Below are 27,899 nucleotides of genomic sequence, written 5' to 3' on the forward strand. Positions count from 1 at the left end.
CGCGACGCTCGATCGGCGGTCAGTCAAGGTCCTGCGCTACGTCGGGACGCTCACGCCTCTCAGTCTCGGACACTTTGAACATCCTGAACACACGTTGACGAAGACTTTAGATACTTGTACTACCAACCATTGAAGATATCCTTTGCTTTACGAGTAATTTTTTTTAATACACCCCCTTATCAACGATCCAAGAAAAAGATAAAAGGGCGGCAGTGTTAAATCAATTGATTGTGAAGCGTTAATGAGAATTAAATATTACGAGAATAATTGTTCTCCCTTTGTTACCAATCGAGAAACTCGAAAACTGACTTGGACTTTTTTTTAAATACATTCTTGCATGGATTTTTTACTAGTGAACATTGTTACCACTAGGACGTATGTCTGTGGGATTTTGTGTCGGGAGTTCGTAATTGATAAGTGAATCTGAAGAAGATACAGTTTGAACTGTACAGGATCCCTACGCCAGATGAACGATACGAAAGAGATATAAGTATTTTGTATCGTTCATTGGCAAATCTGGAACGTGATGTGTGGTGAGTTTTGTTTGAATGCTTATTCGTTAATATAAATCGATAGTCTTGGATAAATTCGATACATTTATCGTAAGTAGATACAGTTAAAAGGTAACGATATGAAATCTTCTAGCACCTCCTTCGCTTGGGGCAGACTTTTTTTTTTAATAATTCACACTCGCAGTCACGTTAAACACAGCTGGTACCTTTCCGTTATCAATGTATTTACTAAAGACCAAATTTTTTATTCCGTAATCGAATCAGCTCAATAACAGATTTCACAAGATTGTTTGCCACGAATTAAATGGAGCGTTAAAACATACGTTTGTGAGGACGTAGGTTAATTATTTGTAGTAATAAAAAAACATTTACAGATAATCACTTTATAGCTAATACATATTGTAAAACAAGGAAATTAAAATGAAATAACCTCGTTCGAGATTTATCTTTTTTTTTATCGGGAAAGAGTTTAGTCTCTATTTGCCGTTTTCGTTTGAATTAGTCGTCAGACGAAAAAGAGGATACGGGTGAGTTGTCGCTCAATTGTTTTAACACTTGTTCACATAGTGGCGAGACGGCCTGAACGAAAAATTGGAATAAACGTCAGATATTATCCATGTCGAGAATTAATTTGTTCAATAACGAGATTTCATTAAACCGTCGAAAAATAAATACATTATTGAATGTGTACATATATATTGCTTATTATAAATTAACACGTGCTTCTTATCTTTTGTAATTACTTTTTTTTTTGGATATTCATTCTTTCCCACTCGTCACGATTTACGTGGTTACTAGACAACGATGATTATTTTACATAGCATTAACTCTGTCGTGAGGTAGGTGAATGATAAAAAATATTGATAACAGCTGGCCCGACTGTTCGAGCTGCATATCGACGCTGCCAAAGAGGCTTCCTTAGTGCCCTAACCTATTACACGTGTTGCGTTGGCAATACACGATCTAGTTGTCGTAAACTTAAGCAAGCATATAGATAAATCATGTTAACGATTTAATTCTGCGCAGTGAGTAAAATTTAGAGCCAGACGATTCTGGAAATTTTGTTAATTCCGTGCTCTATAACGTCACTGTTGTGGAATCTAATATGAAATTTTAGATGGTAAAGTAAAAGATATTAGATTTTTATACAAATGTACCACTAAGAGGCAATTGAATATATCTATTTTACAGTTATACGTAAAATTTAATTATTAAAAATTATCTCTGTCTATGGTACCAACCAAAAAAAAAAAGTACACTAATAATTTTTTGTATGCGTCCAGAACTACATTGTGCATATAGATTACACAAGCTACAATTTTCCACCCGCATTTCGTTGCAATCAGTAATGGCTGGCAGTGAATGCGTTTTATTTAGTAGTTCGACGAGCTTCGTTTCCTCTTGTACTCGTTTCCGGTCCCGGTGTCACCGAGGTCAAATTTTTCGCGTTGTGCATTATTTTCCCGATTCATTCCTTGACCTGGACAAAAATCAATGAATTATTATTAACGTTACGGCACGTCATATTAAAATCTGCTTAGAAACGGTACCAAGAAGTTGGCACATGAAACCGGAACTCCGCTGCAGCGGTGTCGGAGTATCTACGGGGGCCCTTTCACCCCCAGCAACTCTCTCGCCGCCAAGCAGTCCAAGTGCCTTACCGGCTTCGCCTTGGAGCCCAGGTTGTCCCGGAAGTAGTTCGAGCAGCGCCACATCCAACACTTCCGTAACTGGTCAGCCAATTCCGGATCGCTTTAGCGCTTTCACCCTCGTTTCTAATTACAACCCCGAGTTGAGGCTTCGCAATTTGGCTGTGTCCACGGGAGTGATAGCACGCGGTGAGTAGCACTATACGAATTTTCCTGATACTCCTAATAAATTTACCTTCGTACTCTGGATATTAATCTCTCGCAATGATCCGTACCAGTTGATTTTACGTAGTCAGAAATTATAATACTCGACCTGAAATTAAGAAGAGTTAATAACACAATCATAGCCCAGCTTCCTGGTAGGATGGAAACGTACCAGATTATCCTCCCAGGATACCAACGAATAATTTACGTAATTAAATACTGAGCGAAATTATGTTTTTGCTCACTTCAGAAATGCGTTGCGGACTTATGTACGGTGGGGGTGGATACGGTAGCGGTAGCAGCGTCGGAAGTAGTGGTAGCTCCGGAGGATCTGGAGATGTGGTACCGGGTATACACGGGACACCAGGAAGTAATATATCCTGGTGGGCCCATCACGCAGTGGGTCTTCTGTTGCCCCATTCGATTCTACCTCCAAGAATTGGACCTCAGCAAACGATACCGGTTGCCAGTTGTTCACCAGTACGCGATGAGCCTCCAAGTCCTACTCGAACGACATCTCCCAAAAGGACGACACCTGAAAAAGTCAAGTTTGGTAAGTCATCCTCTGGAACACTTGTGTTCTTGTCTGGTTCAGGTGAGACAGGGGCGGCGGTTAGTCGGAAGCAAATAAAATTGATAAGGTTAACGTAGAAAAATGGAGTTAGCCATTTCGTATACGTGGCTTACTGTAAGCTTAGAAACTCGTTTTCACGTAAATTGAGCACGCAAAGTCGAGATAAAAAAAAGTGTTACCTAACGTTTGACAACATAAAGAAAGTCATGGTTTACTTTGATACTTATATCATTTAGACAATTTACGGGGTATCTTCATTGCTGTCGATAATGCCTGGCAATTAAACCAATTACTAATCCCATCGGCGATATCGTCCACTTGCGTATGCGCCCATTTTGGCATCCGGTTGCCTGTTAAAATATTATCAGCCTATTAAAGTCTCCAGTCGCGGGCGACTGTATATTGTTTAAAAATTTCTGACCTTTGCAATTAATTATTATTTGTCACGTCGATCTCTCTCTCTCTCTCTGGTTGACACAGCACACCAATCACTTTGTGTGACAGTTTTACGACCAGCCTGTCAATTGGTCTTGTCAATTTACAGAGGACGACGCGCCGTTGAACCTCAGCACCAAACCCATCGACGTATCATCCTCCTCGTCGAGCATTGGACGTAAAAGCGAAATCTGGTCGCCCGGATCTGTTTGTGAACGGGAAGCCAAGGAAACCAGGCCGCATGCGGAACTCAGCCCTACCACAGCTTGTACTCCTGTTGTCACCAGTACGCAAATTCATCATTCCCCACTCACGCCGCCATCTTCGACAGAAAGAATTTTTCAGGTGAGTCCTGTCATTGGCGATTTTAATCGTTCGACCTAGAAGAATCGCGGGAAATTTGAATATTTGAAAAATACCATATTACTTCTCGGGTTGGTGCAAACGTCAACTGGACTCTTCAATTATCCGACGGTGATAAGAAATACATATTTACTTATCCGTAACAATATATATGCCAGACAATTACCAGCTACTCAGTTACTCACTTCGTAAGTAGGGAAACATTCGACGAATCGTGTGGCTGTCTTCTATCATTATTGCACAGTGCCGATAAACGTATCGCGAAGGCCTGCTATACGAATGAGCTTTTTGAGGAATTGGCAAACGGAAGCGCAAGCTGCCTAGCATTTATCTGGAAGTATATATACATATATACGAAAATTAAGGCTCCAAGAGAATCAATAAGATTGGTGTGGCTCGTATGACTTCGAGGAAAAAAGCTGAAGCATCAGTCCTAGAAATCTGCTTGTGGATAGCTATAAAAAAATGATCGTCCATTAGGTGGATATTCTCAATGTACAGTGCAAATTGACTGCAAGCTAAGTAAAGCTCTAGATCCCAGCAATAACAGTTTTTACGAGCTTGGCAAATGCGGCAGTCCCAAGCTTCCACTTTACTTGTTGACGAATCGTAAAGATGAAAAAAAAAAGAGTTTCGAGTTTCATCTGTTTCGACCGAAGTCACGCTACCCAGATTTGACTCGTTAAATGACAAAGACACCGAGCTGCGAGCTTGCACATCGTGCACGAAAAACCAGTTGGATTTTTTGAATAATAAAATTGACAGGTACGAGAGCGAAAGAAATGTATGAAAAATTGACAAATTAAGGAGTACACGAGAAAGTTGATATATTGTTTTTTTTCTGTCAGGCTCAACGAATCGCGAAGAGACTTTACTTATTTTTCTTCTTCTTGACGCAATTACCCAACGTTATAGCCAGTTTGCTTTAAGCAGTGGTAAACGCGACGTGCTCGTTAACGCGACCCCCCGGTTATCGAAACGATTCGTCACCGCATTACGGGCCATAGCTACGTACCTAGGGTGTTAAGTGCCCGTAATAAATACACGAAGAATTCGATATTATTGGATATTCGTAATTGGTCACGGATTAAGAATTGTCGTGGAAGGCATTTGCCATGAAAAAAAATTCCGGGACTTCTGGTCAATGGTTAACCTATATCTACATAACCTACAATATAGATTTGGCTATTTACAATACTGTACCTGGCAACTTGTTCGGAAGGTAATATAAAACCTCTAGGTTTGTTTGCACTGCTACGAATATGCTTGCACGAACTCGGCCTGTGCTTAATACATGTATGTATATGGGTGACGGGTTTGCCAGTTTAGTCGACAAGTAGCGGCCATCGGCTACTCGGCTGGCTAACCTAGCTAGTCAAGAAAGTAGGTAGGCACATACGTGAACCTCGATCGTTTGTTATATTTATGTAATTGCACTTGTGTTTACTCAACTTAATACTCGTCAAATTACAGTGCTATTTCTCTCCCGGCCCGACATACGGCAACGTTTGTACAAAGTATAATCTGACTCTAGCAGTGGCTGCTCGCAGCTGATTGGCTGATCGTTACGCTCGAATAGGCGCCTCGAAAAACATGGCGGGCTTTGCAATCAGTTTTGCCGAGACGCTACTTTATATTCGTTAACGAAGTCGAACAACGCTAGGAAATGTATATTACAGTGCAGATATTTCTCTTGTGTCTTACCTGACAGCAACGGAAACGAATAGTTATAAGTACAGAAGTAAGGAGCCACCAGGATAGAAGACACGAAGGAATAAGTCATTGCACATTGTTACGCTCCACTCCTTCGCTCTTTCTGCCTTACAATCTTATTGTCCGTTCGCTTCCTTGCGATTCCTATGCAACTTCTCGAGTTCGTGTCGCGCCTATTAACGATCTCGATTGACATCGATCGCGTACCCTTAGATCGTGGATATCTTTTTCTACAGCGCAATACTTTATAGGTTATTCAAGACAGTCATATTGACCGTTGCGCAAAAAGACTCGCGACGCCATTATACCTTGTACAGAGGACATACATAATATATTTGAGGGCAAAAAAGGAGAGACACGTCAAGCACAATCATCCCAAATGACTCCCAGGAGTTCAGGAATCTCAATACCTGGTACGGAATAACCTATACTTTCACCGGCAAAACTTTTTCCACGGTATCATTAGGTCCTTTCCGAGGACGTGACTCTGTGGCGTCGCGACGCATCGCGTTTAAGGAAAATCCACAGAGACAGGCATATATTCAACACTGTCTCGCTAGGGGATACCCACGGCAATACAAGTAACGTTACCTTTCTTATCCCAAGGGTGCACGATATTCAGAAATAAAATGTACAAATGACCAGGATGGCTATCTGACGTCGGTCATCGCGAATGTCTTGTCACCAAATGAACAATCGTACATCTATATGTAACCCAACCACAAGTGCTCTGTTTATACAAGGCTGGATATATAGATGCGAAACACGCAAGAGTCCCATGTACTCGAGGGAAGATCACCTACCTACGATCATTGTTATCGGAAACAATCAGCCGGCGATGAGTTATGGCGACGATGAAGAGCCAAGCGAATAGCGACAGTAAGGATTGTCCGTAGAAGGATTATCTTGTACATCCAAGGAGAATAGGTTCCTTCGCTTACCTACCGACTGCAAACAAACACACCGATGGTTAGACGTCGCGACGCAAAGCGTATAAAGCCCGATGACGCTTCTGTGAAAATTGGCATGTATCGTACACTCGTACGCGGATACCATGGACGGCTTTACGGTATTGTCATACACTGGCGCCTGTATGCGCGCCACATGATAGGAAAAAAAAAGCGACGCTCTGCAAACACAGGTGCAACTGGGCGTCGCAGCGCGTCGCCTCACGTGACTTCTACTACCATAACCCTTGGGAGGCTTGAGGAAAAATATACAGCATAGGCATAAACGCACGGACTCGCGTCGAAGATCCCTTTTGGGTAATTTATAATTTTGTTGTTGTTTTTCCATTCTCTCCTCTTCATTATTCTTTTACCCGAAACGTCTGTCATGAATGGTATTGATTTTCGATCTTCCTGATACTCCATCAGGATGTATTTCCTGTATTTACATACTAATATACCGTTCCTTTATTCATTCGTTTTATACTCATCGTCAATACTTCATTTCTATGATGCACGTTTTTACGATACTCTTTGTTTATCAGGTGATTATCGCTATCAGTTAGCTGACTGTAGAGCTTAATTTCTGATTCCACATCGTTTTCTACATATGCAACGACGTACGTTTTATGTACAGTTTGAAATTAGCTGTCAGAATCTTGCCTGAAGATTAGATATCATGGCAATTTGCGCATGAAGAAAATGGAGGTAGAAGGAAAAATGTATATCGGTACATAAATATATCGAAACGAAATAAATTTTCAAGGCACGTGAGTTATTTATATGACTTGGGTTTGCATTGACAATGATTGACTCTGGTATGGAAGGTGGTAAATAATTGTCAAGGAAAATAAGCCTTTGACAAATCATTCCATTAACGTCACGGCATGACTACAAGTCCAGGTATCAACTGCATATCTTCTGTACGTGACATATTGCGCCATTGCTGCTGGACATTGTTAAAGGAATAAGGAACTCCGAAAGCGCCATTAAGGGACATTGATATCACTGTGAGGAAAGCGTTCGCAGCTTACAACATATCAATGGCGTTAAAGCTCTCACGTATGTCTTACATGCCTACGGGCTTTACGCGTAGGGAATGAAAAATGATTGGGTAATAATGATTCTGAAAATTGCGTAACCACGCTATCGCTATAATTTACTCCTGTACGTTTCCGAGTGAACAAAAAAAATGACGAAATATTTTTCTTTTATACTTTCAGTGCAAACAGTGTGGAAAAGCTTTCAAGAGGTCCAGTACCTTAAGCACTCACCTTCTCATACACTCTGACACAAGACCTTATCCCTGTCAATATTGCGGAAAGAGGTTTCATCAGAAGAGTGACATGAAGAAGCATACCTATATACATACCGGTGAGTGAAACGAGCTTTTTACTAAAAAAAAAAAAATCTAAAAAATTATATTTTCTTTTTTTCTTACAAACAGGATTATCGTTATCAGACTTTTTTTTCCGTATACCTGTGCGACCTCGGCCATATATATTTTTTTTAGGGAATTATCGAATTCGTACGGGGTTACGCAATGACACGTTTATTTCGGCTGGGAGTAGGGAACGAGGATCGCTGACCACGACACGTACGAATTCCTGTTAAATAATTTATGTATTGGGTAATAGTGCACTTTAGCCTGTTATCCCATAGAGAATGAACGGGGCGAGGGGGGAGGGATAAATTGAAGCCGCTGAGAAAATTGTGGTGTTACTGTCGTACCCCATAGCTTTCCCTAGAGCAACGTACGGAGGAAATATGTCTTATACGCTTTTTTTTCCCTTCTTTCTTACTACAGGCCTAGTCTATTGTTTTCCTGCGATGGCACCGACGTGTTTCATGCATATTTATTATTTCGCTATCACCACCCTGTCCCAAGTCTCACCGGCTGGAAGATCAAGGAAGCTTTCGTTTCTACGATCTTTCTTACGTTTAATTATAGGCTTACCTTCCCCTCTTTGACCCCCAGGGTAATACCCAATAATTTTGACTCCCGGTACATTTACTATGCTGTGACTATCGTTCTAACCCTGTACATCGAACTGACTTGTTATTATCGTTCGATTCGATTTTATTGTCCACTTAGGTAATTTTCGTGGGATTCAATGCGGTGGCCTTTTTTTTAATAGACTTTTTTTTGCATAAGTAAAAATTTTTTTCATTACTTCTCAAAATCCATCTTCGTTGAATTATCTTGTCCAGTTGACTCGTACCGATGTCTTTGTACATTACATACGTACTGTATACGTGTTTCCAAGGTGTAACGGGGACAGGAAAGTATATCTGTGGGAGCGCATCCCCTAATGTCACTCTCACGCCCCATACGGACTTGCACTCTATTAACACGTGTCAGTGAATCACGCATGCTTCCAGGTCGATATGTTCACACAAAACATATCCTCATCGTGTAAAGCTAAATTCACATGAGGATACAGTTGAGCGCTCTACGATACCCGTAGAGAAGGAGATATCAATTTATGATGAATATTGGAATAATGAAAAGTTGTAATGTATCCTTGAAAATGTTAATCAACGATTTCTTTTTTATTTATCTTTTCTTCTACGGTCATTCCGATCAATAATTTTGATCGATTGATCCCATTCGATTATGCCTATCTATATGTCACAATATTGCTGTACATATAGGTATACCTTTAAGGCATTCCAAATGCAATGGGAAATCGTCAGTCCATCGCATTTTAATATTTAATGGATTCGCTCATGTGTCCTATGCACGTATGTGGCATGCCTCGGTTTTCATTTGCTTTTTTTTCGGGGTAGCTGAGGGGGAGAGTCGAGCTTTCACTGTGTACTTATATTATGGGAAACATTTAATGCGACTGTGATATTAGGGGTGGTCCGCAATACGTACCCGAGGGTACAGTACGAGGTAGTATTGAATGCATTTGGCCTAACGACCATCGAGTGGATTAAAAAGTATACAACGATTGTGTTATCGACATTGATCTTTATATCAGGCGAATCTCAAGGCGACGGGGTGTGGGTAGTGTCTTAGAAAATTTGTATCGCCGAGGGTGGACCCTAGTCCGAGGCATATGTTTCCACCTCGTAGGGATGATTGTGTATATATGATCCAAGACCTACCCCAATGGACGTGATACCTCAGCAAGTGCATCGTACGTGTTTTCAATAATGCAGGAAACATTAGGATCATTACTAACAATTTCCAGAGAACTTCGAGCCCTCGATCCTATGGCGAGAGGTTTGCGAAACGGCAGTCGCGACAACGACAGAGCGGAATATCGGTCGATTCGTGCTTTCGAGAGATGGCGAAGGAATTTGAAAAATATACATGTACTTTATGAATACTTTAAACACAATTTGAATCGTTGTAGGAGACATTGTGCAGCGGATAGGAAGTCATACGGAGGTGTGAGAAAGGCCGATGAGACTTTGAGGGGAGGTACGGAGAGAAATGGAAATTCAAAGAGAAGTAGGAAAAAGTGGTCGACCAAGGCGAATGGGAGCGATAAATTCGCTGCGGAGGGGTAGTAAAGTAAAGAGGGGAAGAACCGGGCGCCGATTTAATAGCCCCAGTGTTCCAAGACTCACCGGAAGGAAGGTGAGATGGGAAAATGGGCTGTTTGTGTGTGCTAAGCGAGCTTCCGGTCGGCGTGCGCTGGACACGTGGCGATGCTAGTTGTTACCTAGGTGGGCTAATTATCGCAGGGGACACTGAGATAGGGGAGGATAAGGGCTGACCGAGTAAAACTTAAACTAAAGTATAATTTTTTTTTCAACTTAATCGACGTGTCTGTATATCATGCGTATCACGTCCACGTCTCTCGGGTACCGGTGACGACGCTGTGCATTCGATGACGTGGCGTCGCGACACCCCCCGGTCGGCTGACGTCAGGAAAAGGAAAAATATCCGCTCGCTTCGTCGCGTGTACCTGCTGGCCATAAGGAAACAAAGGATTTTTTTTTTTACTTTCTCGCGATAACCCGGGACTTTTGAATCATTGAGAAGGAGAGAGGCGGTGTTATGAAAGGATTCTACTAGGGTGCTTTATATGCAGAAGAGGGGTTCCGTTCGAAGCTAGGAACGCAGGGTAGTTGTAAGTAGTAAGTATCAACCCTCGCGCCTCCTCCCTCCCCCCTCCTCCCTCCTGCAGTGGACACTAAATAATTAAACACCATAACCGCTATCGAACTGCGAAAGTTTGAAAATTTTACCCCTTTGTGCGGTTTTTGTTTTGTTTTTATTTCTTTGCTTCGTACCGAGGGATGAAAAGTTTTATCAGTCTCGACTGGGATATTTCATTTTCGTTTTTGTTTCTTTATCTGGTCACACAGAGCTTATTACGGTAATAAAGACTTAATGACGTATTCTCATTAAGGGTTAAAAAAAGGAACTGAGTGTATACGTTTACTTCGTCGATTTGTTATCCCGCAGTGACACAACTGTTATTTCACGTTCGTTAGGACGCCTTTACATAATTCAGTGTCATAACCCACTCGAATGATTTGCGCCTTAGACCTGTCATTAAAATCGGCCGCGGACCTAGCGTTTCAGCGGGTAAATATTTAAGTCGTCGGTAAGGGGTTGATAATGAACGTTGAGAACGATCGATGTACATTTCTTGGGTCGCTGACACACCACCCTTAGGAAATGTTGCTGTTGCTGCAAAGAGGCCCTACTGTGCCTTCTTGCGATTCAGTTAGTCATTAGCGTGTTAAAAACAATAATCACGTCGATACCCCATAGCTCGTAGGAAAATTGATAGAGATTGAAAGGAAAAGGAAAAAAAAAAATTAAAATTTCGAAGATCCACTGTTTGAGGTTATACTGGAATTTTTTTAGTGCGTTATTCGATTGGCAAATTGAATTGTTATTACCGAATTGAGAAGGGTAATCGGAATTATACAGACTGCTTTATTTATTTGTTTATTGTTTCATTGCGATATGAATTTATGAGAATTTCCTGATGATTCAGGTCGAAGCTGAACGTCGAGACGCCGCCCCCCCCTGAACTCCCTTCGTGGATGACAGGCAGTCTGTGATGTCGTTCGAGGCGATGGGCGAGAACAGGGAATATCGCGAAAACATTTTTGTTATTGGCGTAGCGAAGCGGCACTTAGCATCGGTCATTTCGTTTGAGATACACGAAATTGTATGTAAAACATACAATCCGGTCAGACAATTACACTAATTGTGTTTTCATTCGGACGTACGCACTTCCAAGCAGTGAGACCTGGGAAAACATCGTTCCGGCTGAGACGATATTATACCGGGGACGCCGGGCGTCCTTATCCCAAGTTATTAAAAAAAAATACGGATATATGGACATGTCATGAATGTATTGTCATGGAAGCAGGTCTCTTATCAGGGCATCGTAATAACATTAATCGTAACGTTCGTGAAATTAATTTAAAAAAACGGACAAAAGCTTGGGAAACGCGCACGGATAGTTATTACTGCTTTTTACGATGACGATGATTCAGTATGTCAATACAATTTGTTTCTATATATCTTTTCCGCCTGCGTCTCTTTCGAAATATCTATCTTTAGACAGATTCTCCGAGGCGTCATGACGCTCATTTATACAGTCTATATGTATATAAGGTTAAGCTAATAAGGAGGAGTACAGTTTACCACGCTTACGTGATAATGACGATAATATCGATGCGACGATGGTGACATCTAGCTACGTCGAGGAGACATAAGAGATTTATGATTTCGAATTCCCCGCCCTTTTTATATACATAGGTGCTGTCACCTCGTGGCTTTTTCCCTACTTATTTCGTAGCCAAGTCCCACTTCTTTGCGGTATATCTATATTGCGCGATGTCTGTTGTCTCTCTCTCTCTCTCTCTCTCTCTCTCTTTGTGTACCTGCTTTCCTGAAATTTAAGGTTTTTAAAGACTACCGCGAGATACCAGTGTTTGCTCGTAACCCAATGGCAACGACGAATATTTACTCTGCGTCGTATCGTTCTTTGTGTACCTGCTTTCCTGAAATTCTTTGCGGTATATCTATATTGCGCGATGTCTGTTGTCTCTCTCTCTCTCTCTCTCTCTCTCTCTTTGTGTACCTGCTTTCCTGAAATTTAAGGTTTTTAAAGACTACCGCGAGATACCAGTGTTTGCTCGTAACCCAATGGCAACGACGAATATTTACTCTGCGTCGTATCGTTAAATCAAATTAGGCAACGTCGCCTGATGAAAACAGCGCGAATGTCATTATGGCGGCGTATTTGGTAAATTATCGCCATCCATCAATGGTGTTGTCATTCTCATTTTATAACAGCCTTAAACCTTTCCAAACTCACCTTTCCCCCGTTCCTCATCCCTAACCTCCCTACCGTAATATTTCTTATTAACCGTCATGTCGATCCGATTGATAGGTAGCAGTGTGCCTCGCGTATACATTGTCGCAGGACGACAGGTAAGTTACAACCAATAAGTGCCAAGCCTTTTCATCGATTTCATATTAATGACCAAAATGCGTCTATTACTGTGACAAAGTGACGTTACCGACGTGGTTACGAAATTGAAACGACTCCCCGTCCCTCGTACTCGTGAAAACATTTGAATTGTATTTCCCGCCCTTTGCCACGGGAAAGTTCCAACAAAAAATCTATCTATATTCTTTCTAGCACATTAAACTATACGAAACAATTGTAATTACCTACTGTCCGCCATGATATATCCGAGAATATCGATCGATCGATTCAAAACACAAACAGATCGATACGATATCGAGGACTCGCTGAGACTTCTGGGAAAAGACGTCCATTCGCGTCTCAGACTTCTTCTCAAGTATGAATTTATAGGTTTACTCGGGCTTGGCGCAAAAGTCTTTCGCGTTCGTACGCACGTTCATGATTTACGAGTTGGTTCAGCTGCGTTTTATTAACCTTGACGTTTTTTCTAATCGACTAGCGCCTCTCTCTGCGTCCTCGATACAATTGAAACGTGCGCGCGTCGCATCGACAATTGACAACGGTCTGGACCAGCAGACAATAATGGTCAGATTAATATTGTCACATTCACCAATTATATTGGGTAACGGTCCATCAGGGACGTTTCCTTTTTAATCTCTCGTTCCAAGATACTTCTCTTTACAATAATCGAATTAATTTCGATCGATCCGAACGAGAACCTCACGTTTTCCCTGTTTCTTTCTGTTTCAGGCGAAAAACCGCACAAGTGCGTCGTCTGCAGCAAGGCGTTTTCCCAGAGCAGCAACCTGATCACGCACATGCGTAAGCATACAGGCTACAAGCCCTTCCAGTGTGGACTTTGCGACAAAGCCTTCCAGAGGAAAGTCGATCTGCGTCGTCATCGCGAGGGTCAGCATCCGGCCGCACCAGCGCTGGACTATCGTTCTCTTCAAGTGCCTCCCACGAATACTGGAAACGTAACGAGCCTTCATCATTCCTCGTCCTCTGCTCTTGCGACTTATCCACGCACGATATCCTTACCCGGTAGCAGCTGAAGACGTCGCGGCGTCTCTCGTTACTGCAACCAGAGGTCATACTTGTTAGGGTAGTCGAGGAGCTGGCGCTTCTGCAAGGGGGGAATTCTTCGTGTAGGAGCGATTACGGCGACACTTCCAGTTAACTAATGGGCTGAACGCGCATGCGCAGAACATCTTTTAAAGCGAACGCCACAAATCACGTGCTCGTTACGTTAACCAAATCGTATACAGTATAATTGCTCTACGAGGAAAGTGTCTCTATGTGCCTTGATATCTAATTATAATCTTTTTCTTTGTTCTTTTATTTTTATTTTTTTTTTTCTTCGTCGGTGTCACCGCATACCTGATTCGTATTTATTAATTGATTAATTGTTTATTTATAAATGCATGCACGCGTACGCGACTCCGGTATTACCGGGGCGATCGATGTGCGCGAGAATTTGCGTAATCCTCTAATCGCGGAGTTGTACTTAAAAAAAAAAAAAATAGAACGTAATTGTATGATTAGCCTATATCTTTCTATATATGTATAGTCCATCGAAGCCAAAGCTGCCCTTATTGGTGGGATCGATCAAGCGCACGTACCAGTGTATACGTTGACGTACTTTAGCCTATAATTAGGATCTAATACAAATTTATATATAAATTAGAGAGTGGACCACGTCCCTGGCACCGTTGTTGTACAACATCGTGATCTCGTTGTAGTTTGCTATTTCGAAAAATTGTTCGTCCATGTTTTTGAATTTGGTTGACGGGTGACTAAGTGTGACGGCGTCGCGAAGCGTCTCCTACACCCCTCCCAGTGCTCAACCAACCCCCCTGGCACCGGTCCGATTACAGTTGAAATGATTATTTTCTAAAAAGACGATCATACCGTGAACAGCAATGACAATTGTTTATTGCACACCCTGCACATCTTTTCTCCGTGTAAAGCATATCAATGAGCCTCGTTTTTATCGTGGTAACAAAAACTAGAAAAAAAAAAACAAAAAAAAACAATGTCGGTAGTCAAGAATTTTATTGTACAAAATTATTGTCCGGCAATGATTCATAACAGCTAATGGACCAAAGATATTATAAGGCAGGCTGGTCAGCCGGTAGTATTTGGCTTTTCATCGATGGCTGAAATTAATATGATCGCAATGATATGTATGAATTTAGTTTATTAATTTCTTTTCTTTTCTTTCTCATCATTGACTTGCGACTCGCTTTAATACGATCAATCGATATGCTCTGATCGATTTTATTAGCCGTGTTAGCAGACACGATGAAAATTCGAAATTCACCTGGCCTCGGGCCCCCGAGCGTACGTCCGTACACATTGTATTATATTAGTATTGTAATTTACCCACGTAGTCAACTTAAGAGGAGAGTTAGGTAAAGCACAAGGAAACGTAAAGGATCGTGTCGCTTATTTGTGAACGGGACACTACATTTTTCTTTATCTCTCTCTTATTTTCTTTTGTGTATACTTGTTTCTTCGCGTTTTTTGACCCTACGAGTCAACTGTTCCGCGATCGATCGCGCAGAAAGCTGATCGTACGAGTTACTTTCGTTTACGATTTAAAATTTGTATAATTGGTAGAAAAAAAAAATGAATATAGAGCAGGGCGTTGTACGTTTTACGTATGGGCGCGTGCGTCGTGTATTTTTCTGTGGATGAATGAGAGATAAACGTTTTGAGTGTTTACACGTCAGGGAGAGAGAGAGAGAGAGAGAGAGAGAGAGAATGAGAGACATATGTATGATTCATGTTAATCGGTAAAACCAAAAATATGTTTATTATTGCTGAAGAAGATATTAATTAAAATAAATTGTTTTTCTTATAGGTTGACAATCTTTCCTCTACCCACCTATACGCTGTTATTTATTTTTTAATTTTTTTTTAAACGTTAACTTCAACGAAAATAATCTACGCATTAGTAATTTTTTATTATGACTTTTTAATATTATTTATTACCCATTTAATGGCTAATCAACGTCGATTCAGTTAACGATTCATGGATCTCTAATTGGCTCGACAGTAAAGTCAGAGACGTGGAAACCGGAGATCGATTCGCATGACATAGCAGAATCATCATGGATGAGCGAAGTGGTTATGCATGCGGCCAGATACGTTTCAATGATTTTACATGGGTTGGAAACCCTCAAGGAAATCTCTTTGTTGGCTACTGCAATAAGCTGCCATATTTTATCGTTACGCAATTATCTTAGAATATAATTTAAGTGGCTAATAATATGCTTATGTATTTTATAGTCTTATTTAAAATCCTTAGGATTTACTCATGCAGCAGATATTCAAGTTACATTATACTATCAATACTCAAAGTACCATATAATTTTCACTGTTAATCCTGATATATTTTTCTTTTTTGTAAAAAGAAATTGGAGATCACTCACGCGGAAAAACGTATAAATTGGTAGAATAATATATGATTGATTAGAAGTGCGTGTGAAACGTTACTGGGTAAAATCATTCAGCTGTAATTGATCAATTCTAAAGGATCTTATTGGTCCAGACAATTTTAGCAGGTACGAAAGGATAATCAGGTCACCTTATTTCGGCTGGTTAACAAGGGTGTCTATACCCCAAGGAAACCCTATAATTTGAATGATTACGCCGCCTCATGATTCCTGGTCCCGAGAGATGGGATCTTTGAATTCTTTTGGTCCTCTTCGACATCGGACAATCGACATCCAGTCTTCATCAGACGTAAAGTTAGATCGCAGATGCCTTAGTATAAATGGAGTAAAACGATCTTTATTCATATGATAAATTAATAATACATTCATATATGATAAATAATACGTGTCAGCGTTCCGTGTGGTATTCTTGATTATACGGCCACTTTATAGAAAGCAACCCCCAAGCTTTCTTTCTTCTTTTGCGCATAACCTCTCCTGTCATCTTTTCCTTCTACCAGGTCGGTAAGCCGGTTGTGTAACATGATTGCAGTTCCCTTTTATGTTTGATGCTCTCGAATTAATACCACGAGCGGCCACCAGAGCTCGGAGAAAATGAGAGACCCTTTGCTGTTAGCTTCTATAGTGAAATTAATATTGTTCAAATATGGATAAACCGTTATACACGGATAACTATAACGTTCTTTTACCATGCCCTGCGACTTCGAGTGTTCCTTTATTCCTCCTTGTCGTCGTGTTATATTTCTTCTTTATTATTCCTTCCGTCTTTTCTTGGTTATAATATCCCTCTGGACTTTATAGAAACAAACTTACGTTGTTTGATGTTGGTAATGTCGTGTCACTTGCTAATTATGGATGTGGATTGACGTAGATGTGACATTTAAATAAATACAATTCTTTTTTTCAGTGTTTTCGTCCAGTGACTATGGAGATGAATAAGTGCTAAGTGCCTTTGGTAAAAGTATTCTTACTCGTTAAAGAAAATCCGTAATTCCTTAGACTGTTAAACCAGCAGAAAGACAAATAGGACGAGTCTTCGTAATTAACGTATATCTAATTTAAGACTGAAACCCTGACTTAAAGCCTGTCGATATGGATTTTGGTATTGTTCAATTATTCATTCATGTTGACCACGCATATCTCGTTAGACTTTATAGTCTATGCCTGAGTAAAGTCAGAAATGCCTAATGAGATCTTTCACCAATTATTTATATAGGCAATTATCCACCGTTTGCCAATGAACAATTTCGAATTAAATATTCAGAGTAACGAGGTGGGTATATTTATTTCTAATTACATGACAATGATTCATTCTTATAACTACGATTATAAAACAGACATTTGTACCATTTTTTTTTTCTTCAAATTCTCACATTATATCTGCTTTGACTAAAATCTTACATGGCAAATTTTATCTGTGTTAGGCCACGTTTAAACTAGGGAAAGACGAAATCTTTGTATGGCGATGTGTCAGTAATGTGGCAATTGTTCAAGTGTTCAGAACAAATCTGCCGGCATTGTTGCGTGCTGTGTGTACGGGCCTGACTTATTTGCCATCTATAAATGTATACGACTCTAATATAATTATATCAGTTAAATGATATTTTCTAGGGCCGTGTGGAAAGCAGGGTTTAGTCTCTGAGGAAAGATCGAGAAGACTTCTCTGAAGATTTAGGGTGGTCTTCAGGTTGCAGGTTTAAAAGTGGCAGGTAAGAATAGAGATTTTAATACTAAACTAGCCTTTCAGGCGAGTAAATTGTTCCTATTGTCGGGATCCATTTTAGGTTTACACTACACGCATGCGCATAGTACCTTAAAATGTCGTGACGAGCATCGTTCGAAAATCGGTCGGGCGAAAGAATACATTCATTATGTAGTTTAAACTTCTTTGTTCGACATCCTCCAGTCTTTGGCAGCAGTAGGGGAAACGAAGAAACTTAAGGTAGATACGTAAAAGTCTCATAATACGAACACGGGTGCAGTCTGCAAGAAGACGATTTCAAGATTAGAGATGCTTTATCGGTTTTCATTGGGTGCATTTCGAGAGACAGAATAAATATTCCTTTTCGATACACCAACAGTTCCTGATAAGGCCACTGTTGCACAATGCTAATCATCCAATCGTGTCACCAGGTTGTGTTTGAAATTCGAACTAAAGCGACGGTCGACTGAAATTTAAATATTTAATGAAAACCATTATGAGTGTTACGGATGACTGATATTTCTTGACTTTGGCGTGTATAATAATAAAGGAAATAAAAGTAGATACCCGTGTCCAGCACTGAGGGACTTTGTATGCAGATTTCAAAAATGCTGCTTTCTAGGTAAAACGGTGTATCATAGGTAGCTAACAATGATTGGGTCCTGAATAAATTAGAGAGCTGGTAGGTGATGTCTTTCATGGTTCATTTTCGAAAAAATGACATGGTACCTTACACCATCTCGTCCGGTTAGTAACACACGTTCTGATCAACCTTTGTAATGTAAATGAATCGATCCCTTTTAACCTTGTTTTGACACATCAGACTTGATAGTTTCTGAATGGCACAAATTGGCCCGAATTTTTTAGGCACGTGTATACCTATACACGGTTGATCCGTATAGATTCTTGTAAAGCCATGAAGCTTCTCTATCTTCTGTCGAGACCGCATCCTCCTCTTTAAGAAAAAGAAAAGGCGAGCAGATGGCATTGAAAAAATCTATCATTTAGCCACATATGGCTGTTAAGAACCATTTTCTGGCTCACGCAGGGAAACTCTTCTTCTGGAGCGACTAGTTATCATTGTCTTTTTCATGAATCACCAAATAGGTCGTCAGGTGTATCTTTATTTAAAATTCTCCTTGAATCACGAGAATTTTCCCCCAGAACGACCAACCCTCGTGAACCTGTAGGTGTATGAACCTGTAGTGTGAACCTGGTACCTGGATTCTAAAAGAACATAAATACACGTCAGGTAATAATCACAGATAATACTTGGAATGTCGTGGATAAGTTTTTTTTTACAAAATTGAAAAATATATATATGCATACATAATAAATAATCTTTTTATTACAGCAAACCTACGTCGACACACCCTTTTAGGTCATCCGCATATTATTGGGGTGCATAAGCTTCTGAATACGTTTCACTGATTTCACACCTGATCCTTCATCCTGCAATAATATATATAAGGTAACAGCATATATTTCATTCCTAATACTCTGACTCAATGAAAAGCCAAATAATGTCACCCTGAATACTCACCCTTGATCAACACCCCAGCTAAACTCCATTGTACTCAGATATGCATCCACAGGCAGATTTCCCTGTGCCTTTACATTCAAAGAGTGTATTTGGCTTGACCTCTTAAAAAAACTTCATAAATTCTCCCAACGAATCCAAAATATAAAATAGATCCACTGAGGTATATCAGGTATACTATATTTTGCTTCCAGTTGAAGTATAAACATGACAGTCATGACTGGTGAGTATCTATCTCCTAAATCATTGACTATTCTAAAGCTCATGTGTCCATTTGAAAAAACTTATTCATGTTTGTTGCAGCTCTGAATATACTATAACGAGTACCTGTCCCAAGTGTATCCAGCTACCACTGCAAATAATGATAGGAATAAAACAAACATTACTCTTTCGTCGTGCAACTTGATTAGGAATCAGCGACTAGCAACATCGCATGAGCGTCTGTTTGCATTTTGCGCTGTAAAGCTACAGACTGATGATGGTCGTTGTTCTAGAGGATACTATGAATACAGCACTCGATCCAGTAAGCGATACAGGCGCAACGTAACTCCTGTTTGCATTAGATTCGATTTAACGTCCGCGGGTTATAGTACCTATATGGCCCTGAGACATCCAACACGTAGACACAATGGTAAATAGTCACGGGTAATACCATGGGAATAACTAATATGAAACTTTCAACTATACTCATCACGAATATTCCTACTTCACCACTGGAGGCATTCAATTATATATGACTTATTATAGTAGAATATAATTTGTAGGTACATGATACTTCTACTGATTATATAGGTAGGTTTCGATCCTTTCTGAATCCTTGATGGGAATTAAGCGAAAGAAATTCTTATGAATTCCAACAAGAATTATTATCATTGACGTTACAAATTTTTATCTGAACTTTAGGATGTCCATGTCATCTGCAATGATTCTACTTATACTCTATATTCTCCCATGATCTTCTGTTGTCTTCATTATTTCCTGTGTTCCTCTTCCTCCTTTTTTTTTCTTGCCGGTCTGACGTGTTATTTTCACAGAGCAGCACGCACAGCATGTGCGCCAGGATGCTATTTGATTTGCCACCAGGAGACTCGTGGGAGCGCATATCACAACCTCTCTTCTTTCGACGTACACGAGGCGTCTGCAAGCTAAGTGGCTTTTATCAAAATTGAACGTCGTCCTGTGACTTGACAGATCGTCAGGATGATTATTACGGAACATCATTTGCGGACGGGGTTCAACGTACGAGCGTCGCGACGCTCGACGTGCATCGGATACACATCGTTTATGCTTTTATGCTGTGAGCATCGCGTAACGAATTGCATTACCCAAGAACGTCCCTTGGCACCCTTGCATTCTGTGTATATGTAGATAACGCTTATCATAATCGATTATACGAACGGTGTCCTTTAAAATGCCCATGGTTTTACTTCAGTTCACTAAATATTTCATATTAACCATCTGTCAAGTCCTGCGTTTGTACTCTTGGAAAAACAACCTGAAATGGAAAATTCAAGTCAATTAAAATACTCAGGAATTACATCTATACATTATCCAATTAAAATTTATATTATTATCTAACGATTATAGGAACGACAGAGTAGCTTGATTTATTTTATTATAATTATAAAGAAACTGCTTTTCTTTAATGGTATCTTGTAATAAAATTATACTTCCCGGGTGATCGGTTTGCTGTTTTTCTATCTGATGATGCGACACACGTGTTGTACACACCCGGGTACAATCTGTCACTGCGAGCACATAACCCCATCAGGAAAATTAATAAACTCTGATAAGTGATCTCTGTATCCACTCTACATTCTCTCCTAGCAATCTATTCTTCAATCAGTTTACTATGTATATTGTTTTAAACCAGTCGATAATTTTCGTTACCTCATTTCAGTTTTGAGACTTTCCTGGCCAGAATTTATTATTTAAATTCGTGGCATCCGTCCCGAAGCCAAGACTTTTTTGCTGCTTCATTATTGGATCAACATATTTCGTTAAAAGCATGTAACAATGTTACAGTATAGCCTCTGAACCAGATAACCTGAAAGAAGTTTAATGAACGGTTAGCAAACAAATGAATCGCCGTTGAGGGCAGGACTATCGAAAGAGTCAGTACCTCTTCGTACCTCAAAACGAACATGTTTTTATTTATGATTATTGAAGTGTGAATAAAGTCGCAGGCATATCTTTTGTTAATTAATTAAACTATTTCGTAATTACCCTAACAGAAAATTAATTCTTTCATTAAAATAATCTTCTATAAAATCGGCAACGATAGTACACGTAAGTGGCACAGAAAATTACTGATACAACGCCAAGGTGATATCGAACGTAATTAAAATACGCGCCAAGACGTGAGTTATGATCGAGCAGACACGAAGGACGTCTTAGTGGTCATTCGCGACGCCTTCGTGTTCCATCACCTGCTCGTTCTTTCACTCGGTACGTAGACGAATGTAGCGATTTCGTGATTACACATTTGCACGTTTACAGGTTAGTTTGCTTATGAATTTATACAAGCGAAAACCTTCGTATGCAAACTCGATAGACGTCTATCCAAAATAGATAAGAGAATTGTTACAAAATTCTCAGATCTCATAACGATGGGTATGTTGTGCGTTAATATTGTATAATTTGACAGATATGTAGCTTGACGAAATACCTTGGTGATCTTACGTGGTAGGGTTGACTCTTGATCTCAGGACGAGCATAACCTATAAAGTTGTTATGCATATAGTAAACAGTAGAGATAAGGATTTACGTTTATATTTGTCACATTATTATTTCTCGTGGTTGGGTCGCACGATATTCCGTGGTTCAATAAATTATTAAGAGTGCCACGCCATCGGTGTCCGGCCGTGAATCTCCCGAGAATCGTAAGCAAGAGAGGGAATGAAAAAGGGTAATGGGAACACGTACAATAATTGATGCCGTCCTACGTTAATACCCTAATGGCGTAATGGGCATCGGAATTAAAAAGTGTTTGAACAACCCGCGGGGGCTTCAACCGGCTGCCTCGCGCTGTCTTGATAAAGTTATAATTGCCCAAGAGTGTCTCGCGGGGCGTCATTAGAAAGAATACGAAGGGACAAACAGAACGACGGACCTACCACCAACGGATAAACGAGCGGACCTTCGCGCCGTTTTAATGTTTTATAACAGACATGAAACGTTATCGCATACAGCGACCTGGCGTTGCACGCCGGACAGATGTTTACCTTAGATCGAGGACTCTATGGTTGTCCTTTTCTCTCTCTTTTATACATCGCCGCTTCGTATGCTCATCTATTCACTTCGAATCGACTAATCGTTCTAGATTATTTCTGGATTATAGCGCCACGTTATTCCTAGAAGGTATTATATATATGTGTGTAGACACATATTGGTTATCTGACGATTTCGTACGTCGTCGACTGATCATGTAATTTTATAAAACGTTGATTCCTAGTTTTTTATGACGCTTTCATATTTTTTTTATATATCTTGAATGCCTGACACTTTGTCACGTCTCAAAGGATCGTGGAACCTTATCAACTTTTACAACGACTAAAGGCCCACTGCGTGTCTGGAGGTTCAGACTGGAGTACGGGGTTAGCGAGATTCAAAGTCAACAATCTCGTACCGTACCAGTGCCAGCGCTAGCGCCAACGCTAACCTAAGTTTCGATATATTTTCGGTTTACTAAAAGGGAACAGAAAATTTCTATACATGATTTTTGTTCGTATGATGCATTATATTGTACTCGCTCGTAAAGATATTTGTTCCTTTTGGACGGATTTTCATTTTATTCGAGAGATTTTAGCACACAAATTATAATTTAATTAATTTTAATAGGTAAATAACTTGTTTCATTTGGAATATTATATGCTTTATGATACAAAAGAAAATCCCCCAAAAAACACTTACGTGTAAAAAACTATGCCAAGTACAGGAGTTCTGTGTATTCCTCTAATAAAAAGTATTGATATCAGATTATGGAGGCCAAGTACATAAGTCACTACATGTTTGCCTATTATATGATCTAGCACTGGCCCATCATTTTAATTGTATTTTCAAAATTTCTTATAACGTTTTCACTACTCTTTTACATTACTACTGCTTCCCGTAGTTGATTATGATTTAATGGTCATTTAATAATTAATAAAACTTTAGGTGATTCCTTATCGAGTACTACTTGGCGGGTCCGTGCCAGAAATTCCAAAGCACTTACTTTGAACGTACTAATAGTATCCTAAAACTATATGTGTATTATTAAGCTTTTACCGTGATTATTTTTGACGAGTTATTGTGAATGAGCTGTATATAGAAAGTTGACATTGGTTTTGAGTTCGATGACTGGCATAATGAACGCGAATTTATGTCAAGAAATACACGAACCCGCCAAGTAGTACTCGATAAGGAATCACCGAAAGTTTTATTAATTATTAAATGAGCATTAAATCATAATCAACTACGGGAGGCAGTAGTAATGTAAAAGAGTAGTGAAAACGTTACAGGATGAGTTTGATGACTGGCATAATGAACGCGAATTTACATCAAGAAATGCAAGAGATGCTTCAAGTAAAGAGTTTCGGCGGGCCGTGCCTCGTACGGCGGGTTGCCTGTACTTGGCGCGAGACTCGACCGAGTCTCTTGATTTTCTGCGTGTCAAAAACTCTGTTAATAACGTTGATTTCGTCATTATCGACTATTTTCCGCGGGTTTTTTTATTTCGTTACGAAGTACTGCCACTTGTTCATAGATGGTGCTTTTGTTTCTCGTCATTATCCGCATTCGGGAATATAATTATTGTCGGTTGTTAAAAGGTTGGCTGATGATAAATAGGCATAATTATTGAAGCAGAGATGGTGTATCATGGCGACACATAATGACATTATTATTAAGCTGATTTAGTTTTAAAAATCATTAAGAGTATAAAAGAATATTTAAGATCCTCTATTCTGTACTATGACCGATTATCTACTTTTATGACCTAATTACGCGCGGCAAACGATGAACTATCAACCAATGATACCACGCTTCCATAAGAATTCATTTGCACCATTGCTCGAGAGTCGTATTCAGTGGGCGTGATCAAGTTCATAATCGATACCTACCTCAGGAACGAGTAGATCGGTCATAAACAGTCTCCACAGGAGGTGCTCACAGCGAAAAAATTAAAAAGAGAGCGGGATTCTAAAAAAATCCGCAAGTCTGAATATAAGAAGTGAATGGGCAATTCCCAATTTTGAATATTCTTACGTGATCAATACCACACACATGCATACACACTGTTCGACTCGCTTTATTATCAACGAATCGTATATCGTTACTTGTAATAGTAGTGATAGCAGTAAAATAGTAGTAGTAGTAATAATGTTATAAAATACGCGATTTGAACATCGTGACTAGAGGCTCGCGCGATCTCCAGTCTATATTCGCAGTAAAAAAATGATGGTCTTGCCTCACAGTAGATCTAATTATTCTACTATTAGTATTATCGTTAAGAAATAAAGTGTAAGAGATAAAATTCAGCGCGTCTCCTAACTGAAAATCATGCTTAGTATAGGATTAAGACGAAAATTCTCCCAATACGATAAAAAAATCATTTAAAAGTCAATAAACTAAGTTTGCACCTTGTCACAAGACAAACGACACAACAGTCGTCTCCGAAGAAAATGTCGATGCTTCAGTATCAACTCAATAACCCAGCCTGAACACAGCTTCAAAATACTTTCTACTCAAAAACCCATCAAGTACGGATCTGTCACATACATAAATATCCAGGAGTCTCGATGAAGATGGTGAAAGACTTGTTGACTCCGTCCTCGAGTACGTACGTACGTAAGTAAGCCATACGAGTATCGCGGTATCGCCATGAAACGTAGAGCAGAAAGAATCGCTTCGAATAAAGTCGCATTCTTTCACTGACAAATAAAAATAACGAAAAACACTAAGGATCGACAGACGACTAAGTACCTGGTGCAAGAAGAGGACAAAAGAGTAATATCGCCTTCATGTAGGTTAAGTAAAAATTGTTCTCTTCCTCCACCCACGCACAAATAAAAATTCTGCCGTCCACCTCCCTTAGCATTCCCTCGACACGATTTTACGAATCTGGAAGCACGAAACACATTTTCCTCGCGAAAAGTTGAATCACCCATGGGCTTACGAATAGAAAAAAAAAAAACCCCAGACAACGTCGTGACAACCTAACGAATCGAGTCTCGTGACGTAGAGATAAATGAGAAAAATGGCGCTTGAAAATATTCGTTAATCAGTAAGTAATTAGTTCATTATTACGCGTTACAGTATATTGTATCAATTGTATATAGTAAATAGGTACATACGTGTTAAACGTTAAAGAGGCAACGGTTATTAATTGGTGGTAGCAAAAAGATCCCGCGGATGTCTCGTTGGAACGAGAAGGCTACGTGCCGCGTCTAAATAGCTCGCGGAACGAGATGGCAAACAGTGGCAATGATACTGCCGATCGGCCGTTAACAAGGGTTCGATAGAGTGAAAGAATCCGTTATACTGCGATCACGGCGATCCCCCGTGAACGCATCCAGAAGGTTAAAGTGACGATCGTTGAAATACCAATCGTAATTTGAATTGGAAATAAAAAACGCGCGAACCCTTGAAAATAGTACGATCGGTCGACGCGTACCGGAGGCGAGTATCTACACACAAGTAGACAATATCTAATTAGTGTACGCCAAGTCATTACATTATGCGCTCGTACGTAGAGTCGTACTCTAATACACAGTACTAAGGTTATTAGTAACAATAATAGTAGTACGCTCGTAAAGTATTAAAATTACGGTATGTATTACAGTAGTACAGACGCATCTTATTCGTACCGCTCGTATACGAAGCAGCACGTTTTATGCATTTACGAACGTGATCGTTAATCAGGATCCCAAGATCGTAGCGTCCCGAATTTTTCCGATCATTGCGTCACGCTCGAAGCACTTAACATTCGAGGAAGTAAAAGCCAGTCCGAAGGTCCATTGCATGTGAGACAATGATTTTAATTGTTTTGAGGAACACCGGATTATCCTTAGGATTTAAGATTATCGTGAAACCATACGAAAGAGAAAGAGAGTAAAACATAAGAGACAGTGTCAAGAGAAAGAAAACATTAAGATACAATTGAATAATTTCATCTAATCAACAAATATACACATACATACACGTACACACAATCGATTACCAATAAAGCCACTGATAAGAGATAAGGGTACAGAATTGACAGTGAATTTGATGAGTATAACACCCCCCCCCACCCCCCACCCCAACCACAATTCCTCGAAATACGTTTATGAAAAAAACAAACTCATGTCTCGGGAAAAAAAATTGTTTTACTGTAATTAAAAAATTCCAGATACCAAGGTATTAGGGTAAAAACAAGATGGTGGACAGAACGATGAAAGAGGGAGATTAAGAATGCCTGCAACTCGCTGCCATTAACAAATTTAACAATTATCATCTAACGCGTTAATTACTTCACGTATAAGAGAACCTTCGGTAGGCTTGTGGCTTTCCTGTACTGAGACCTAATCTAACCTGAGAGTGCCGCTAGACTATTGCAATTTCTAACGCAAAAAAAATACAGGACGCTCTTTCGTCAATCATCTCGCAATCTAAATCTCTTACTGTCTCATGCTGTGTAGTTTCATTATTTCTGTGTTTGAACGGGCAACAGAGGCCACGAGGCAGTCTTACGTTATGTGCGTGTCATTTACAAGTATTACATAAGAATTGAAATAAAACATATATATTAAAAAAAAAAAAAAAAAGATAAGATAATCGCGATCATATTAGCCCGAAATCACAAGACGGCTCCCGGTTGGATGAAAGAAGAGAGAAAGAAAGAAGGAAATACAAAATGTGATAAAAACAAGTAGAACGGAGCGAGAACAAAGAACAGAGACACGTGTGCTTCAAGCTTTCGGAGAAGCGTCGAAGGCCGCAAAACTCCAATTGCGTATTTGATTTGGAGACAAAGGGCTTATTTTTTTTTTTTTTTTTCGGAGTACATAAATATAATATAGCCGCTATTACAATTTGTTAGGTTAGTGTCATCGTATTACAATAATAATAATAATATAATAATAATAATAATAATACATTTAGCCTAGTTGGTATCGTGCGGATCGAAACCGATCCGATTTATAGTCTATTTATGCACGTTTGTATTTCAATAGAAATTTCTTTTTCAAAATTTATCCCCCCCTTTCTTAACTCGTCACCGTTTCCCCTTAGCCCCCTCACACCAACCCAACCCGCCCGCCACCATTCGCTATTAAGAGAAGTACAGTCGACGCGATAATTTTCGTTCCCTCTTACTCGAATCATCGATTAGTTTCGCCTTGACCCCCCCCCCCCCCCCCCC

At 39.9% G+C, this 27,899-nt stretch overlaps 2 protein-coding genes and 3 long non-coding RNA genes across 7 annotated transcripts in view; 1 reads left to right on the forward strand and 4 right to left on the reverse strand.

Moving 5' to 3' along the window:
• LOC107273597 (zinc finger protein 205) lies at positions 1-15,678 on the forward strand. 2 transcript variants are annotated; one of them, XM_025090973.1, is made up of 6 exons: positions 1-533; positions 2,054-2,350; positions 2,616-2,918; positions 3,484-3,719; positions 7,621-7,771; positions 13,564-15,678. In XM_025090973.1, exons 1-6 carry the CDS (start codon positions 527-529, stop codon positions 13,866-13,868), a joined length of 1,299 nt encoding a protein of 432 aa, XP_024946741.1. In that variant the 5' UTR covers positions 1-526; the 3' UTR covers positions 13,869-15,678. The 2 variants fall into 2 exon arrangements, with proteins under 2 accessions (XP_024946741.1, XP_024946742.1); XM_025090974.1 differs by lacking the exon at positions 1-533 and adding an exon at positions 1,407-1,537.
• LOC107273607 lies at positions 1,256-2,746 on the reverse strand. The gene is made up of 4 exons (XR_001539291.2): positions 2,611-2,746; positions 2,397-2,474; positions 2,174-2,323; positions 1,256-1,992 (listed from the first exon to the last, which is right to left on the reverse strand). It is a non-coding gene; the product is annotated as an uncharacterized LOC107273607 (long non-coding RNA).
• On the reverse strand, positions 2,771-3,535 carry LOC112495242. Its single transcript, XR_003061594.1, has 3 exons — positions 3,361-3,535; positions 3,185-3,289; positions 2,771-2,900 (listed from the first exon to the last, which is right to left on the reverse strand). It is a non-coding gene; the product is annotated as an uncharacterized LOC112495242 (long non-coding RNA).
• LOC107273610 lies at positions 3,573-6,035 on the reverse strand. Of its 2 annotated transcripts, none has more exons than XR_001539295.2 (3): positions 4,941-6,035; positions 3,923-4,068; positions 3,573-3,696 (listed from the first exon to the last, which is right to left on the reverse strand). It is a non-coding gene; the product is annotated as an uncharacterized LOC107273610 (long non-coding RNA). The 2 variants fall into 2 exon arrangements; XR_003061593.1 differs by having other exon boundaries at positions 3,923-4,192.
• LOC107273603 (ras-like GTP-binding protein Rho1) overlaps positions 12,436-27,899 on the reverse strand; it is a 23,281-nt gene continuing 7,817 nt past the window's right edge. Inside the window, exon 6 of the transcript XR_003061592.1 lies at positions 12,436-12,453. The gene's annotated coding sequence lies outside the window, so the exon portion shown is untranslated. The remainder of the gene's footprint in view (positions 12,454-27,899) is intronic.

This window comes from Cephus cinctus, unplaced genomic scaffold (assembly GCF_000341935.2).
Source record: "Cephus cinctus unplaced genomic scaffold, Ccin1 Ccin1_scaffold1762, whole genome shotgun sequence".
Classification (NCBI taxonomy): Eukaryota; Metazoa; Arthropoda; class Insecta; order Hymenoptera; family Cephidae; genus Cephus; species Cephus cinctus.

Excerpts from the sequence above, each read along its gene's own strand:
- LOC107273597 (XM_025090973.1), top strand. Across the intron at positions 2,919-3,483 it reads ACCTGAAAAAGTCAAGTTTG|AGGACGACGCGCCGTTGAAC; the intron begins GTAAGTCATCCT and ends GTCAATTTACAG. Across the intron at positions 3,720-7,620 it reads CGACAGAAAGAATTTTTCAG|TGCAAACAGTGTGGAAAAGC; the intron begins GTGAGTCCTGTC and ends TTATACTTTCAG.